Raw genomic sequence first — 17,710 nt, 5'->3', positions numbered from 1 at the left:
GAGTACTAATAGTCTCTCATCTTCAGAGGACCCAGCTGTAAATGCTAGTGTCTCCGTGCCACTGATGTTCAGAGGAGAAGACGTCGTTGAGTTCCCACAGGAAGATTTGCCTGTCAAACTGTCTCAGGTGCCAAACCCTCCAGAAAGTGGGAACCTGGCCAGCAATCTTCCAGGACATATATTTGAGCCAGCAGTGTTGTTAACACCACCCAGGCAGAAGAGCAACTCAGAATTCTCTCCTTTGCAGGACGGTAAGCAGGCTTCTTCTAAAGTTATATGGCAGTTGTTTTTCTTTGCTTCATATATGCCATACAGTATGTTCATTGTTCCCTTATAAACAGGATTTGAAAAGGTACTGATGATCATTTTAACCTTTTAGCTGAAGGAGAGTTTTTCAGAGTGGTTTATATCATGTGCATTATACCTATGGTGAAATGTGACAGTGAATTTCATCATGTATCTGTTCTATCAGGCATTGTAAATGTCAGTTAAACTCAGATCAAAGGACCAAGTTCTCAGCAATGAAATGCAGAGTCAGGGGATATCCCATTTGTCTGTATGGTCCAGGGGTATTGTTGTTCAGTTGCTCAGTCTCGTCCAACTCTTTGCAACCCCATGGACTGCAGCACACCAGGCTTCCCTGTCCTTCACTATCTCCTAGAGCTTGCTCAAACTCATGTCCATTGAGTCAGTGATGCCATCTAATTATCTCGTCCTCTGTTGTCCCCTTCTCCTGCCTTCAGTCTTCCCAGTATCAGCGTCTTTTCTAATGAGTTGGCTCTTTGCATCAGGTGGCCAAGATTGGAGTTTTAGCTTCAGCATCAGTCCTTCCAATGAATATGCAAGATTGATTTGGTTTAGGACTGGCTGATTTCGTTTAGGACTGACTGATTTCCTTGCTCTCCAGGGAACTCTCAAGAGTCTTCTCCCGCACCTCAGTTTGAAAGCCTCAATTCTTTAGTGCTCAGCCTTCTTTATGGTCCAGCTCTCACATTTGTACATGACTACCAGAAAAACCACATCTTTGACTATGGACCTTTGTCAGCCAAACAATGTCTCTGCTTTTTAATATGCTGTCTAGGTTTGTCACAGCTTTTCTTCCAAGGAGCAAGTGTCTTTTAATTTCATGGCTGCAGTCACTGTTTGCAGTGATTTTGGAGCCCAAGCAAATAAAACTTTGAAAGTGAAAGAAAGTGAAGTCTCTCAGTCGTGTCTAACTCTTTGCGACCCCATGGACTGTAGCCTACTAGGCTCCTCCCTCCATGGGATTCTCCAGGCAAGAATACTGGAGTGGGGTGCCATTTCCTGCTGCTGGTGCTGCTGAGTCACTTCAGTCGTGTCTGGCTCTGTGCGACCCCATAGCTGGCAGCCCACCAGGCTCCCCCGTCCCTGGGATTCTCCAGGCAAGAACCCTGGGGTGGGTTGCCGTTTCCTACCTCACTCTCAATGTAAGTTCTTCATGTGCTGATACTGGTTTCTTCTCTCACTATTACCTCTGTCTAAATAATCTCACTTGTTCTTGTGGCTTCCAATACCGTCTATATGCCAGTGACCTCCAGTTTTAGATCTTCGCCTAGATGATCTCTTGAGTTTCTGACCCATGTTTCATCTCCTTGGATTGATATATAGGCGCCTTAAGCTTAGCATGTTCAAAACAATTCTTGATAATCCTCCTTCCCCTAAATCTGTTCTCCTGATGGGCTCCATGTTACTAAACAGCATCGCCATCCATTCATTTGTGCATGCTGTCATACTCTGCATTTTCCCTCACTTCTTGCTTTCAGTGCATCATTTTTAGTTCAGTTGCCAAGATATTTCTCAAATGTGTCTACTTCTCTCCTTCATAGCCAACATACCTTAGTCAAAGCTACCATCATCTTTCTTCTTGACTACTACAGTTGCTTGCTGGTCTCCCTACTTCTCTTCCTGGACCTTCTAATTTCTACAGCATTTAGTAAATTTAAATTATGTAAACTGAGTTGTGGACAAACCTTCTCCAGATTTCATTGCTCTTGGATTAAATTATAAAATTTCTAACATGGCTTAAAAAGCTCTGTGAGAAATGGCCCCTGCATGCTTCTCTAGTCTTGTAAATTGTATTCCCCGATGCTCCCTTGTTGGTATGCTACAGACAGACTGGCCTCCTTTCTTTGCTCTTTCCTATTTTGGGGCCTTCACATATGTTGTTATCTCTGATTGTAATGGTCTTTGCTCCACTCTCTGCCACATATGTAATCATTCAAGTGTCACTTCTTGGGACTTCCCTGGTGGACCAGTGGTTACGACTCTGTAATCCCAATGCAGGGGCTGCAGGTTCGAGCCCTGATTGGGGTACTAAGATCCACACATAGAGTGGCCAAAAAAACCTCCCAAAATACAAAGCAAAAAAGTAAATAAAAAGTTTACTTCTTCAGAGATACTTCCCCATCCATCTTTAGTTTACGTTACATGTCTATACTCCCCCCAGGATTCCCAGATATGAGTTAATATATGTGTTAAAAATGTGAACTAGGTAGATGGTTTTTCACAAGGTTGCTGATAAAGCTCTAAGGAGTATAAAAGACTCTGTGCTTGATTATTAGGAGTAGTATTGCTGGTATATTCCCTGTTAAAATAATTGAGGCATTCAGAAACCAAATCCTTCCTTTGAAATGCTTCTCAAATGCTAACTACCAAGTGTCGGGGGGGGGTCATGAGATGATTATAGTGCCAACTGTGGTCCAACAGTACATGTTTATTATGTTCTAACTGTATCTACAGTATTGAGGAGGACTGTTCAAACTCGTCCTGCTCCACGAATTCCTCCGACCGTGGAAATAATTGAAAAGGAACAAAATTGGGAAAAGAAGACCTTACCTGTTGGCGCAGACATTCAGAACTCAAGTGACGAGAGTCACCTCTTCACTCAGAGGTGGAGGGCCTCTCACATGGGAGAAGACTTGCAGAGCAAAACCCAGGCTCCTTTTGTTAGCCCCTCACAGCCTCTCTGCAGCTCGCGGTCAAGCATGCAGCAGTCAAGAAACCCCACACTCTCAGAAGAACCCCTGGTGCTGGGAGACGGGCAACAGCTTAGAACAAATGAGACGTTAATACAGAGAAAGGACATCATGGCACGAATTGCGGAGTTGACCCTGCAGAATTCAGCTATCAGGGCACATCTGAGTAATATTATTGGTCCAGGGGGAGAACAAGGGGACGGACTTCGGGAGTTTAACAGACAGGAGACAAGTCACGCCAGTGACACGATGGCTGTGAGTACCAGTTAAGGATTGACTCCAGATGTATGGGAATTTAAGTTTATTACTGGAGCATCTAGAAATGACCCTGGATATCTTTGAGGCTGGTACTAGAGGACTTATGCTTTCTCATGTCCTCATCACAAAATAAGTAGAGGTTATCTTAGAAGAAGACAACATAAAATTTAAATGGGGAAATGAATGAGGAAAATAGGACAAAAGTAAAATTGGTAGAAAAGCTAAAATTAAGCTAGGAATGAAATTTTTAATATAGAATGTAGAACAAATATGTTTTGAACGTTTGCCACACAACTGCATTTTATTTATTTTATTTTATTTTTTTTTGTTCTCCATTCCTCCCCGCTCTCTCCCACATATGCCGTTCGTAGACTTGTGAGAATGGCCATTCTGACTGGTGGGATTTGATTTCTTGTTGTCGTTTGAATTAGCATTCCTCCTGCAATAATTAGGGATGCTGAGCATCTTGTGGGGGGTAGGGTATTTTTTTTTCTTTTAAGCATGTGTGGAAAATTTACGTTTCGATTGGCATCTTGCAAGTTGGGTGTTTGTAGTTTATTTCTCTAATATTTACCCCAGGACCTTTCCTGAGGTGAGCAGTCATTGGGGCACATCCCGTCCCCTTGCGAACTGGAGGTGCCAGGAAACGCCTTTGGACAAGTTGTAGTTACAGAAAGTGTCCACAAGGCGGCAGCACACCTTGATGGCCACCTCTGGTTCCTGGGGCAAACAGCGCATCAGGGAAAGTCAGCTTCCAGGGCTGTGAAATAGAGTGGAATGGACCTGAGCGAACATTTAAGGGCCTGTGTCTCACTACTTATTTCCCCTAAAGTATCTCTCTCTCACACACATGCCGGGGTCCAGCCCCAGCAGAGTCCAGGGGTTCCCTTTGGATGAGCGGCGTCGGCGAAGAAAAGAAAGCGAGTAGAGTCTTGGTTGAGTGCAGAATCAAGACTGACAACTGCATTTTAATTGAAATCATTTTTACTCTCAAAGGGGCTCATAAAAGAGAGTTGCATGTAGTTGGCCCTCAACTCATGAGTAGTTAATTTTTTAGGACACAATGCATTCTCCTATGGAAATGATGTTTTAAAGAATTATTGAAGTCAGACTTTAATGTATATGAATTATCTGGGGATCTTGCTAACATGCAGTCTCTGATTGAGTGGGTCTGAGGTAGAACCTGTGCGTTCCTAATAAATTTCAAATGATATTGGTCTGAGGATTACATTTTGAGGAGCAAAAGCCTACACACTGAGCATATTTGAGTCAGTTCCAATGAGGTTGATGAACCTAGAACCTATTGTACAGAGTGAAGTGAGTCAGAAAGAGAAAGATGAATATCATATTCTAACACATATATACAGAATCTAGAAAAATGGTACTGAAGAATTTATTTACAGGGCAACAGTGGAGAAACAGACATAGAGAATAGACTTATGGACATGGGGAGAGGGGAGGAGAGGGTGAGATGTATGGAAAGAGTAACATGGAAACTTACATTACCATATGTAAAATAGATAGCCAATGGGAATTTGTTGTATGACTCAGGAAACTCAAACAGGGGCTCTGTATCAACCTAGAGGGGTGGGATGGGGCAGGAGATGGGAGGGAGGTTCAAAAGGGAGGGGATACATGTATACCTATGGCTGATTCATGTTGAGGCTTGACAGAAAACAGCACAAGTCTGTAAAGCAATTATCCTTCAATAAAAAGAAGTTAAGTTTTTTAAAAAAAGGCAAAAAAATTAAAAAATGTCTACATACTGTTGTGCTGAAATTTTGTTAGTTAAGTACACTGTGGGCTGACCTGGCAGTGTAAACCTTCATTGCCTTGTTTATGGGGCGAAAAGGGACTCTAAGTTCCAATTGTGAAACATGCCTTCATGCTGATCCCAGTGATGGGAGAGACTTCCTTTTACCTTGCCACGAAGCCAGGGTGGCACCTCTGAGAGTTCTGTTGGGGACGAGGCCATGGGAAGGAGCTGGCCAGCTTTGTGGATTAGGGGATCCATAGTGATGGCTTCCATAAGGGCTTTAGCAGCAGTGGATTGAGGATCCCTATGAAGAAGGTTGAAAGAGAGTGGGGGTGAGGGCCATCTCTGTCAGCACTGGCTCAGGGGGAATGTGAGTATCGAGTCACAGAAACAGCCGTCAGAAGGGACTGGCAGAAGAAGCCAAGAAGGAGATCAGGAGTGGGCCGCAGTCATCAATACACACTGTCTCAGTTCTAGTCAATGGAAACATTTCTGTGTTTGCAGAGTTTTGAAGATTATTTGAAGTAGGCAACTCTTGGTTTTAAAAAGACCACAGAATTAAAAATTGAGCTTGCCCCCTGTTCCCACTGGGGTAACAATCAGGCAAGAGAGGACAATCTAGTTTTATTGTGCTCACTACTCTTTTTGTTATTTTTTTAATTCGTACTATTTTGCTGTCTCTTTTTTAACTAATGAGTGTAAACTGCAAATTAGTGACTTCTATTAGGAATTGATTTTCCTTCAAAGGGCCATATTTAACTAAATGAAATACTTAAGAGTGACATATACATTTCTTTCAGGAATTTTCATATCAAACTTTCATGATATTCCTTGAGTGGCTCCTTCTTACTCTTACTTCCCATGTTTTTTTTACAGTCACCAGCCTTCTGAAATCAGGTATCATAGGCCAAAAGCAGCCTGGAAGGGCTGACATGTGGTCAGAAGGAGTGATTCGATTCCTAGAAGTCTTTGCCAAATAGCTCATGGTGCATGAAGATTATAATTATAGAATCATCTGTTTCAACTACAGCAGAACCTCTTGTGTATATTGTGATTCAAACCCCAGACCTGTCTTTAAATAGGGATTACTTAGAAGCCAATCACTAAGAGTAGTGTCTTTGCTTATGTGGTCTTTGTGCAGCTCAACAAACACTAAGAGATGCAGGAAAGCTTTGCTTTGTCCCACAGTCACTCTACATGGACAGAGGGACTAGAAGGCTTATGTGGTATTGATATTATAAGGACAAATATCCCTCCACTTTAGCCTTTATTTGTAAATTAAGAGATCTGTAAATTCTGTTACTGTTTGCCCAGTATTCAAGTTTGCATGTAGCAAGGACTATGAATACTAATTTGCTGGCCCTTAGAGGAAAAGTTTATTTTTACAAAAAGTGAGAATTGTTTGGATTATTTTTAACATGGAATCTGTGTCTTTTTTTGTTTTTAAAGAATTTTCCAGTGGTGCAACCTCTGACACCAAGTAGCATGGAGGAACGGATTGCAGAATTGAATCGACAGAGTATGGAGGCTCGTGGAAAACTCTTGCAGTTAATAGAGCAGCAGAAGCTCATTGGCTTGAATCCTTCCTCTCCGCCAGTACCACCTGTGCAGTCACCTCTCAGAGCATGGTCTGGTTAGTCACAAATTCATAATTTAAAAACTTAGATGCATGGAAACTTTCAATTTCTTGACTATGAGTATATATTTAGCTAAAAGAAATCTCAAGCCGGTATATTTCAGTGTCTTCAATTGTATATAGAAAGAAACAGACCTCAGTGACAGAAATGGGACCAGAAGGCCAGTCTCCACTCTAGCTTCTGGAAAGCTATCCATGGTGCCTGCAGTTCATCTTTGGTGTCTGAGTTCCTAAGTTGCGCTACATATAAATGGGATCGATTACAGGACATGATTCAATTATGGCATATGCTGCAGCTAATTATAAACATGAGCATCAAAATGATCATTTAGAATTTCATGAACAACAAATTACAAGTTATTATTCTGTTAAAGCCTTTAAAACATTTTCATTTGTAAGTTAAACTTTCTATTCATTGTTACATTTAGGGAATGTGGGATGCTAGAGGGAATTCTAAGCAATAGAAATATAACTGAAAAATTAGTTGTCATAGTGATCACATTCTAAAAGGTACTGATGAAACAAAGTAGACCTCAAGTTGCTCTTTAGCCAAAAATTCAATTATTACGACCCTTAAGGGGTAGAGCTGCATAAAGATTCCAGAGAGACTAATTGGGCCTGGTATACAGAGAAGGTTCTAATTGTCAGGAAAAGACAGAGCTCTGTATCAGTAAGTGTTGTGCTCCCTGAGGTGTTCAAGCAATGGTGTTTTAGAGATTCCTGCATCTTGTGGCTGGTTGAAGTAGGTTGCCTTTAAAGGATCTACCAGTAAGACTTTTATTCTCAGAGTTATTTTCTTTTTGACACTTAACAGACCCAGAAAACAGAGTGATCTGGTTAAAGTACTAGAAAGTGGTGGATAGTGCGTTTCCCTAAGGCCCTCCCTCTTTGTTTATTCTAGGCTCCTTTGACACTGCAGTTTTGTCTACTGTTCTTCATAGTCAGAAAGTCTAGCGGCAACTTCTGACTAGAATAAATAAGTGAAATCACTCAAAGTATATGAATACCAACCATGTGCCACCATGTTCTGGGCACTGGGGATACTGCATCGAACAGGACAAGTTCCTGCCCCGCTTGACCACACCAGGGTTCCAGTTGGGGAGCAGACAATACAAATAAACAAATAAATATATGAGACACTGTCAGTTAATGCCAAGTACAGTGAAGAAAAATAAAGCAGATCACTCTTAAGAATAATGTTGTGATAAAATGAGACATGTATTTCAGTAGTTCTTTGAGGGTAATACTTTCATTTTTGTTGGCTTGTTTAGTTTTTGACACCACTCAGAGCAAAGCTGATACAACTCTTTGATAAATAAGTAAATCGAGACACAAAGAGGTTGAGTGATTTGTCTGAAGTTCTAAAGCAAATTGGTAGATTTGCAACCTTGTTCTTTGCATTCCAGTGCTTATTTGTCTAAGGTATTCTTAAGTGAAATTCTTGGTTTCACAGGAACCTCTGTGGACTATAATGATAAAGATAAAAATAAATCATTTGCCATGCAGAACCTCTTGTTTTCTAGGGAAACCAAGGAATATGTTATAAAATTGAAAGAGTGTCATTACCCCTTAAAAAAGCACTAGTTTTAAGCAGTGATTCACAGGAGCATTGACTGAGCCTTTCATGAGTAGATACTTAGTAAATATTTGTTGACTGATTATCTACTTCTGAAATATTGAAAATGTACATAATTATAGTTGCCATTGGCCATATGAACTCTTCAGCCAACTTTCCCCTCCAAATTTAATGTCTTCAGTAATGGCAGTAATGTAATAGATTTAGATTTAGTTTTACAGCATAACTCCAGAACTTTTCTTTTTCCTTTTGTTTTTTTTTTAGAAAGCTTTAGATAAGCCACTCTAACCAGGATCTCCTGTTCTTTAGGGATAGTTCTTAATTTCTGTTTTTCGCTTGAGGATCTGACATGATACCACTTGTCTGAAGATTTTTGTCTCTCTAAGAACTGGCATGCTCCTGAATTGACACTAGTGACTACAATTTTTTGTCTCACAGTTTGTTTTTAAAAAATCCTTGAAGTGTATTTGTGGGCCATTATAATAAAAATATAGACAGAACCCTCAAATTTATAATGTAAAATTTGCAGTAAGACAGAAATCAAGTTAAATTTTAATTTTCATTGTAATGAAAGGTGATGTAACATGTTTATTTTTATATTACAGAGGGAGGAAAGAGGACAATTGAGGTGTCTATTCCAGGAGCAGAAGCCCCAGAAAGCTCAAAATGCAGTACTGTCTCTCCTACTAGTGGGCTAAATTCGAGAAGGTAGGGTTAAAATCAAAAGCATGGTTTATGTTTTATGCTTGTTGTGAAAAAAGGAAGTGCATAGTGTCTGACTTAGATTCAGATAGATTTACTTATGTAGAGAAAATCAGGTGATTGGGGAGGAGAATTTGGAGGGCAGGGAAAAGAGGAGTGAGGAAAAATCCTTCATTACGTAGAAAAGCATTGGTTTGGTTATTGAAAACAAAATGGGATAATGGCACATATGTGGAGCACTTTATGGGTTACAAAATTTGGAGGTAATATGTGACAGTGTGGATAAATTGAGCAGTAGTATTTTGTTCTCTACAGTAAGTGAAACCAAAGCTCATACAGCTAATTGGGTGGTTTGCCTAGATGGGACATGTGGTTGGTAAATGGGGATGTACCTGGCTCTCTTTGTCCACTCAACATGCTACCGCTACACTGCTCCAAGTCTCATTACTCTTCCATGACTTCAGCCTTCTCCCCCACCCCTCCACATCTGTCCTTCCTCTTTTAATGTTAAAAGTTTATCTGTATGGTACTGTAATGGTCTTTGTACATTCCATGCAGTCTTTCTATAAACCTAAAAATACTTCAAAAAAGAAAATCTACTAATTAAAACAAGGCTTAGGTCGGTGAAAATATGTTACAAATAATTTACCTCATTTGGATTTAAGTCAGCCATTCCATTTCAAGCTCTTGGCAGTATTGAGAATTGTGTCTTATATCATTTTTAAAGGTTAATAATGATAGATTACTCTCTCACTTTTTTTTTTTTTCTCTTAACTAGATCTTCAGGGGCTGCTAGTAATTCTTGTTCTCCCTTAAATGCCACCTCAGGAAGTGGGCACTTGACGCCTCTTAATCCAAGAGCAAAGGTATATGATAAAGTGTAATTCTGAAATGTGTGTAGAGGTTAGGAGGGCAAGAGTGGAAGGTGGTTGATTTGGCAACGGTCGTGCTTAATTAATATAGCTCTTATCTTAAAGATAATATAAAATGTTCAGAAGAAAAGAAATACTAACTCACCTTCATTAGAAAAAACAAGCATGCACTTCTTTTGTTTCTAGGGTAATTAAGGAATAGAATACAATTCAATAAGATTTCAGCAAAGATGGACATTATTGTTTCCTGCAGAGCAATCTAAACAGTGTGGCAAGAAACACAGGGGTGTCTTGGGTGGGTTGTGGGTTTATGAGGTGCTGGTTTCCTCAGTCCTTGCTGTGGCTTTGTAGGCCTCGGGATAGCTGGAGCCCTGGGACCAGTCACTGTCCTTGTCACTTTGCCCCAATGTGCATATCTGAGTGTGCCCCAGAGAGGTTTCATGCCATATTTAGAGAGTTCCAGCACAAACGGTTAATAAATGTCTTACATATTTTTATGTATTCTGATTTGTTACAGGAATATATAGAAACTAAGTTTCTTACAATGTATCCAGATTTTTTGCAAAAGGAATGTTTCTGTGCTGGTAATACAGCAAAATATATTAATAACTTTCCTTTGTTTGGGCATAGCAAATTGTGAGGATAACTTTAAAATCATAAACATTACGTTTGCAAATGTGAGCTAACATCTGTTTGATGGGGGAGAATGGTCTTTGCTATTCTTATTACTGGCTTCAGTAATTAGACCAGATAGTGAGTGCTTCAGTAAGTGTTGAGTATTTATAGTCCAAATTAATTGATAGGCTCAGATAGCCCAGTTGCCCAGCACTGGAAGATTTGTCTGTTCTTTGCTGTTTCTTACATCCTAAAAAGAGCTTTAATGGAAACTATTTTATATAATCTGCCCTTAATTTCTGGAATTTAGTAACAGATTTAATTTACCAAGATCAAATAACTTTTTGTTATTTTAAAAAGTTGTATGTATGACTTGCATAAAATACTGGATTGATCCTTTTTTTAAAAAAGTAGGCCTTCCAAATCAATAAGGAGATCTGTTGACCAGGGAATATTTGGGAGTGTCTCTGTTACAGAATAAAAATTGCTAGTATCGATAATTTTTAGTACCATTCAGTGGTATAGGATAACTTTGGTTCTTTGTACTTGGTATGAATAATTGTAAATCTTGAGTGGTCTTGTGCTCCTGATTACTTTTTTGCATCTTTGTTCAACAGATTGAGAAACAAAGTGAAGAAGGCTGGTTTGCTCTTTCTACCCACATGTCATAAGTGAGGTCAAGTTGTAGAGTTTGTTTTCAGTAATATGTTCTTGAACTTCTACTCCCCTTTCCCTGCTCCTGCTTTCAAGTTTCTATGTTTTTCTTTCAGATAAAACTTTAACAAAGATCTTGTGAATTAGCACTAATGGAACCAAGAAATAAAGCAATTATTTTAATTTCCGCCTTTTCAAATAGATTTCCGACAAGTAGCCTTGTGAATAAAATTTGACTAGAGGAAAATCAAAATTGTGTATTCTAATAAATTTAAGGGTTTTTTCAGTATTATATTTTTATCTTTATCATCTTTATTCAGAATTTTTTGGTCTAGTATATCTTAAATGTTGTTTATTTTTTTCTGAAGAACTAAGTTGGTTTTCATGTAACTTACAATAAAATGCCTCTGTGTGACTAAATTCTGGCTTTCAGAAAAATTTAACACCCCTTTTTTGGGGAAGTCACTGTGTGTATCACTTTTTCTATCAAGCAAATGTATGGTTTTAAAAAGTAAGCATGGGAGTATTTGTTTATATTTGCTTAAGCAGGTAAGGGTGGTTATATATATTATAAAGTTCTTCAGTTCAGTTCAGTTCACTCAGTTGTGCCTGACTCAACCCCATGGACTGGACCACACCAGGCTTCCCTGTCCAGCACCAACTCATGCGGAGCTTGCTCAAACTCATGTCCATCGAGTCAGTAATGCCATCTCATCTTCTGTTATTACCTTCTCCTCCTGCCTTCAATCTTTCCCAGCATCAGGGTCTTTTCCAAAGAGTCAGTTCTTCACATCAGGTGGCCAAAGTACTGAAGCTTCAGCTTCAGCATCAGTCCTTCCAATGAACATTTTAGGATTGAGTGGTTTGATCTCCTTGCAGTACAAGGGACTCGCAAGAGTCTTCTCTTCACTATAAAGTTCTTACATAGTCTTCAAATGTGAAAATGTCACATTAGTTATGGTAATGTATATTAAATAAATAACAATTGAGCTTGAATATCTCAGTACAGAAACATTGATTTATGGCTTATTTAATGTTTGGGACAGAATTGAGTACAAAACATTGCTAGCACATTTTCCCAGCGTTTAATTTACTATACCTTCAGGGTAGATTTTTCTCAAGGTACCTGTTTGGTCTCACATATTGGTTGCTATTTTAAACTTGGGTTTTTGCATGATCTCTGTTCCTTGGCTCTATGATAGAAATTCTCAGCCTAAGTGAGGTGTGACTGGGAAGGGAAAACATATTGAAACTACTTGGGGGAACTTTCTCAGACAGCACAAGTATCACTGATTGTATTTATGTGAGGTCATCTGTATGCATTTGCATTATTGCAGATTCTTCCATCTGTATTGCACTTTTTAAAACTTGGTATTCAATAAATACTTTCCCTGTCTGGCATATCAAACCATTTTGGTGTTATTCCTTGTATTATTGAAATGTCAGGTTATCTGCTTGGTTTGTGAATGCATTATTTTGACATACATTGGGTTGAACTTTTTGGCCAACTCAATATTTTCTTTCATATTCTCCAACTTGTTGACTATTTTTTTCATCTATATTCCTTTCAAACTCTAAGATGCCTTTGCATGACATTTTTAAAAGCTACTTAGGGTAATTTCATGTGCAGTCAGAGCTGAGAAACAATGCGAAGAACTTTTAGCGGTAGCTCACTGGCAACCTATGGGACTGGCATGTAAGTCTTCATCCTGTTAATGTTTGTTTTTGCTGATAAAATACAAAAGTAGATTGAAAAAACTCCAATAATAATAGATGCAGAGTAAGGAGGCTTTCTTTCTTAGGTCTTCTGAAGTAATGCTTCTCAACTTCAGATGCCATTAGAGTCATCTGAGGACCTTCTAAAGTTCCCAATTCCCAGTCCTCACTCCAGACCAATTAAGTTAGAATCTCTGGGGGGCTGGGGGTGGGAGGACACAAGCACTAGTATATTAAAATCCTCCTGAGATGATTCCAGTGAATAGCCAAGTTTGGGAAACATCATTATAAAGATATTTATTATCCCCAAATCATAAATTAGTGCATATTTGGTTTTAATTAACAGTTAAACTGCCTTTATTAGCTCCTGTTTATCAACTTTCAGAGCCAACAGCATCAGTGGGTCTTGAAACATGAACCCCAGCCAGCACCATCTGTATCACTTGGTGTACTTACTAGAAATGAAAATTTGGGGTCCCTACACCAGACTACCTGACCTGCCTCTTGAGAAACCTGTATGCAGGTCAGGAAGCAACAGTTAGAACTGGACATGGAACAACAGACTGGTTCCAAATAGGAAAAGGAGTACATCAAGGCTGTATATTGTCACCCTGCTTATTTAACTTATATGCAGAGTACATCACGAGAAACACTGGGCTGGAAGAAGCACAAGCTGGAATCAAGATTGCCGGGAGAAATATCAATAACCTCAGATATGCAGATGACACCACCATTATGGCAGAAAGTGAAGAGGAACTAAAAAGCCTCTGGATCAAAGTGAAAGAGGAGAGTGAAAAAATTGGCTTAAAGCTCAACATTCGGAAAACTAAGATCATGGCATCTGGTCCCATCACTTCATGGCAAATAGATGGGGAAACAGTGGAAGCAGTGTCAGACTTTATTTTTCTGGGCTCCAAAATCACTGCAGATGGTGACTGCAGCCATGAAATTAACAGATGCTTACTCCTTGGAAGGAAAGTTATGACCAACCTAGACAGCATATTAAAAAGCAGAGACATTACTTTGCCAACAAAGGTCCATCTAGTCAAGGCTATGGTCTTTCCAGTGGTCATATATGGATGTGAGAGTTGGACTGTGAAGAAAGCTGAGTGCCGAAGAATTGATGCTTTTGAACTGTGGTGTTGGAGAAGACTCTTGAGAGTCCCTTGGACTACAAGAAGATCCAACCAGTCCATCCTAAAAGAGATCAGTCCTGGGTGTTCATTGGAAGGACTGATGCTGAAGCTGAAACTCCAATATTCTGGCCACCTCATGTGAAGAGTTGACTCATTGGAAAAGATCCTGATGCTGGGAGTGGTTGGGGGCAGGAGGAGAAGGGGACAACAGAGGATGAGATGGCTGAATGGCATCACTGACTTGATGGACATGAGTTTGCGTAAACTCCAGGAGTTCGTGATGGACAGGGAGGCCTGGTGTGCTGCGATTCATGGGGTCACAAAGAGTCGGACTGAGGACTGAACTGAACTGAACTGACCTCAGACCTATTGATCAGAAACTCTGATGTCTTTTTAAAAAAGCCTTTCATGTGGCTTGGTTCATGGTAAAACTTAGGAACCATGGATCTATAGCATTGCAGACCAGTGAACTCTGCTGTATTTGACTGTGACGTACTACTTGTATTTACTTTTAACAGTCCAAACTCAGATTACTTGTCTTTCTTGGGTTTAGATGCAGTTTTTTGCTAACATGTCTTCTCCAATATGCTCCAGAAAGTCAGTGATCACTTTCTATATTTTAATAAAATTTGCAGTTCTCCAGATTACAGCTTGGGTGGAAAACTATATGTGGATAGCTAAATCCACAGTTATGATATAATCATTCCTACACTATATAGCAAAACCATTTGGATTAGCAAAATTTAATAATAGTTTACTGTTTGCTAAGCACAGGCACTGTTTTAGCCACATGATTTCATGACACTGTAAGAACTGGACATGACTAAGTGACTGAACAACACCACCACTATTAATATTATCCTTATTTTGCAGATGAGGAAATCTGGCTCAAGGAGGTAAGCCCTCTGTCAAGGTCACATAACTTGGCAGTGGTGGCACTCAATGGGAACCCAGGCAGTCTTTCTTCAAAACCTATGCTGTGCTGCCCTCTTACTGTATGTATGGTATGGAAGCACCATAATGATAAGAGCTGTTCTTTATTGATCTATTCCTGTGACTGGTACTGTGCTAAGCTGCAGTAACCCCTTACCACATTTAACTCTCACAGTTAACCTATAAACTGAGTATATTTAAATACCATCCCACTCTTCTTTATAGATGAGGAAATTGAGCTCTAGAGGTTGGAATAAGCTACCCAATGTTAGAATGCTTATAAGAAGTAAAGCCAGGACTTGAAGCTCTTTTTTAAAACAATTATTGGACTTCTATTAACTTAAAAGAAATAATATAACATGGTAGCTAAGGGTGCAAGTGTTGGCATCAGAAAACTTGTGTTCATGTGCTAACTTTGTTACTTTGGCTATGTCCTTTGGTCAAGTTAATTTCTCCCATAGAGGTATTACCTTTCTTATAGGGTTGTGAGGATTACGTGAGATAAATGGATGTAAATATGCTAAGAACAGGACCTGATTCACAAGCATTCCATAATGACTGCCAGTTTGGGGATGTTAAAATAAATGCGCTAGTTCCTCTGTATTTCTCGATTTTTAAAGACATTCTATAGTACATTTATGTTTTTCTCAATATTTGGATCCAGTGTTTTAAATTTAAAGATGTTTTAAGGCGGAAATAAAACATGTTGAGCATATTACTTGAAAACAACTAACATGCTGTTTAAAAATAAGTTTGTTATTTAGTCGCTAAGTTGTGCCCGACTCTTTGCGACCCCATGAACTGTAGCCTGCCAGGCTTCTCTGTCCGTGGGATTTCCCAGGCAAGAATACTAGAGTCGGTTGTCATTTCCTTCTCCAGGTGGTCTTCTTGACCCAGGGATCGAACCTAGGTCTCCTGCCTTAGCAGGCAGATTCTTTACCACTAGCACCATTGGGAAGCCCAATATTACCAATAAATGCATAATACACAGTTTTTGGAAAATCGTTGTGTAACATGAAAGAAACCAATAGAATATTACATAGCTATTTTTCTTATTAACTTGAGAAATAATTTATATACAATAAAATACATCCGTACATATGTTTAAAGACAACAATTCATTGGCTTTGGCAGTTGTGTATGCACACAGCACTATCAGCACCATTAAGACCGTTTCCTTCATCTCCAGAAGAGCCTTGTCTCTCTGCAGTGCATCTCTCCCTTTGTTCCAGCTTTAGGCAACCACTGATCTGCTTTTGATCATCATAGATCTGTTTGCATTTTATATAAATGAAATCACACACACTGTAACATTCTGTACCTGGTTTCTTTCACTTATCCTAATTGAGATTCATCCATGTTGTGTGTATCCGCTTCTTCCTTTTTACTTCTGAGTAGTATTCCTTTGTATATATATTTTTCCATTCACCTGTCAATAGCCATTTTGGTGGTTTCCAATTTTTTTGCTATTGTGAATATGGCTGCTATGAACATTCACATATGAGGCTTTGTATGAACAAATTTTTTATTCTCTTGGGAAAATACCTTAGACATGGAATGGCTTGGTAAATATTTAACTTAAAGAAACTACCAATTGGTGTGTCCAAAGTGGTTGTGTTACCTTTCATTTCAACAGCAGTATATGAAAGTTCCATTTGCTCCACATCCTTCCACATTTGGTACTGGCAGTTTTTATAAACTTTTACCCATCCCAGTATGAAATGTGTGCATTGTGGTGTGCAACTCTCTAGAGCCTACTCTTATGCATCTTTCCATGTGTTTATTGACTGTTCATATATCTGATGTGACGTATTCGAAGTCCTTTGCCATTTAAAATTTTAGGTTTTTTTCTTATTGAATTATGAGGTTTTTTAAAAATTCTGGATGCGAAGTTCTTTGTCACATATTGTGAAATTGTAGCCATTTAAAAACAATGTTTTGTAACCAGTAACATTAGTTAAGTGCTTAAAAATAATAATGATCTCTGGTTGTGCCACGGAGCAGTTGGGAGAACAAACTGCTAAACTGAGAAATCTGTCAATCCAAGTCTATATTTTGTGCACTCAGAGTCCTGCGACCAAAGAGCCCACACATAAAATATTACTCCTAAAGACCAACAGAAATAACATAGTATAAAATAAATAAAACAAAAATATCTCCATGATATATACCTTTGCTGATGATAGTCTGTGATCAGGGAAACTTTGAGCCATTTTGTATTATTGGGCATATCTTTCAAAGTGTTCAAGTTACCAATAAAGCATTCTTGGATAATAATCATGAGCTAGACATACATATTAAACTGTAATGATAAACTGGTTGGATGCTGGACTTTCTGTTTGGCTTTGATCCTGAATCCTGGGCCACAAAATGGGCGGGGCCGGAGGGCGAATGAGATTGAGCTGACCCAGAAAGTCACCTCTGGCAGCGCATGCGCCGGCAGTCCCCTCCCGTTTGGAAGGTGTATTGGCGTTGCTATGGTAACCGCTGTAAACGGAGAACTGGGACTGATGCTGTGACTGCGAAAGCCGAGCGCCCGCGGAGTACCTTCGGTAAGCCTGGCAGTTCCCACAACTTCCCCCTCAAATCTGTTAGTCAGGGATCAGTGAGCTCTATTTGGACTTCTCTTGAGCTCTATTTGGACTTCTCTTAAACTGAGCTAGTGTTTTCCGGACTTCATTGAAACATTTCCTTATCCTGTCTATGGATCAGTTCGCTAAACATTTGAAGTGACAGCATTCTTAGGAATGGGGTTCCACACCGCAGATACAAAGTGGACACGGTTCCTGCCTGCAACGAGCTCGTAATCTAGCTAGGGAGGAAGACAGACAACTGGAGTCTGAGTTAGACCGGGCTGAGC

At 39.5% G+C, this 17,710-nt stretch overlaps 2 protein-coding genes across 3 annotated transcripts in view; both read left to right on the top strand.

The window, feature by feature from the left end:
* Positions 1-11,313, top strand: part of SPICE1 (spindle and centriole associated protein 1) — a 57,080-nt gene extending 45,767 nt beyond the window's left edge. For both annotated transcript variants that reach the window (XM_043474860.1, XM_043474859.1), the window contains exons 13-18: positions 27-251; positions 2,761-3,251; positions 6,460-6,643; positions 8,828-8,930; positions 9,703-9,790; positions 11,029-11,313. In XM_043474860.1, coding sequence (XP_043330795.1) covers positions 27-251; positions 2,761-3,251; positions 6,460-6,643; positions 8,828-8,930; positions 9,703-9,790; positions 11,029-11,082 — 1,145 coding nt within the window. In that variant the 3' untranslated portion in view covers positions 11,083-11,313. The remainder of the gene's footprint in view (positions 1-26; positions 252-2,760; positions 3,252-6,459; positions 6,644-8,827; positions 8,931-9,702; positions 9,791-11,028) is intronic.
* A 2,877-nt stretch (positions 11,314-14,190) lies between these two features.
* CFAP44 (cilia and flagella associated protein 44) overlaps positions 14,191-17,710 on the top strand; it is a 145,739-nt gene continuing 142,219 nt past the window's right edge. Inside the window, exon 1 of the mRNA XM_043474858.1 lies at positions 14,191-17,402. Coding sequence (XP_043330793.1) covers positions 17,282-17,402 — 121 coding nt within the window. The 5' untranslated portion in view covers positions 14,191-17,281. The remainder of the gene's footprint in view (positions 17,403-17,710) is intronic.

The sequence above is a fragment of the Cervus canadensis genome, chromosome 7, assembly GCF_019320065.1.
Source record: "Cervus canadensis isolate Bull #8, Minnesota chromosome 7, ASM1932006v1, whole genome shotgun sequence".
In the NCBI taxonomy this organism is placed as follows: domain Eukaryota; kingdom Metazoa; phylum Chordata; class Mammalia; order Artiodactyla; family Cervidae; genus Cervus; species Cervus canadensis.
Note: the sequence above shows the minus strand (reverse complement) of the source record. Positions and strands in the feature narration are given on the sequence as shown.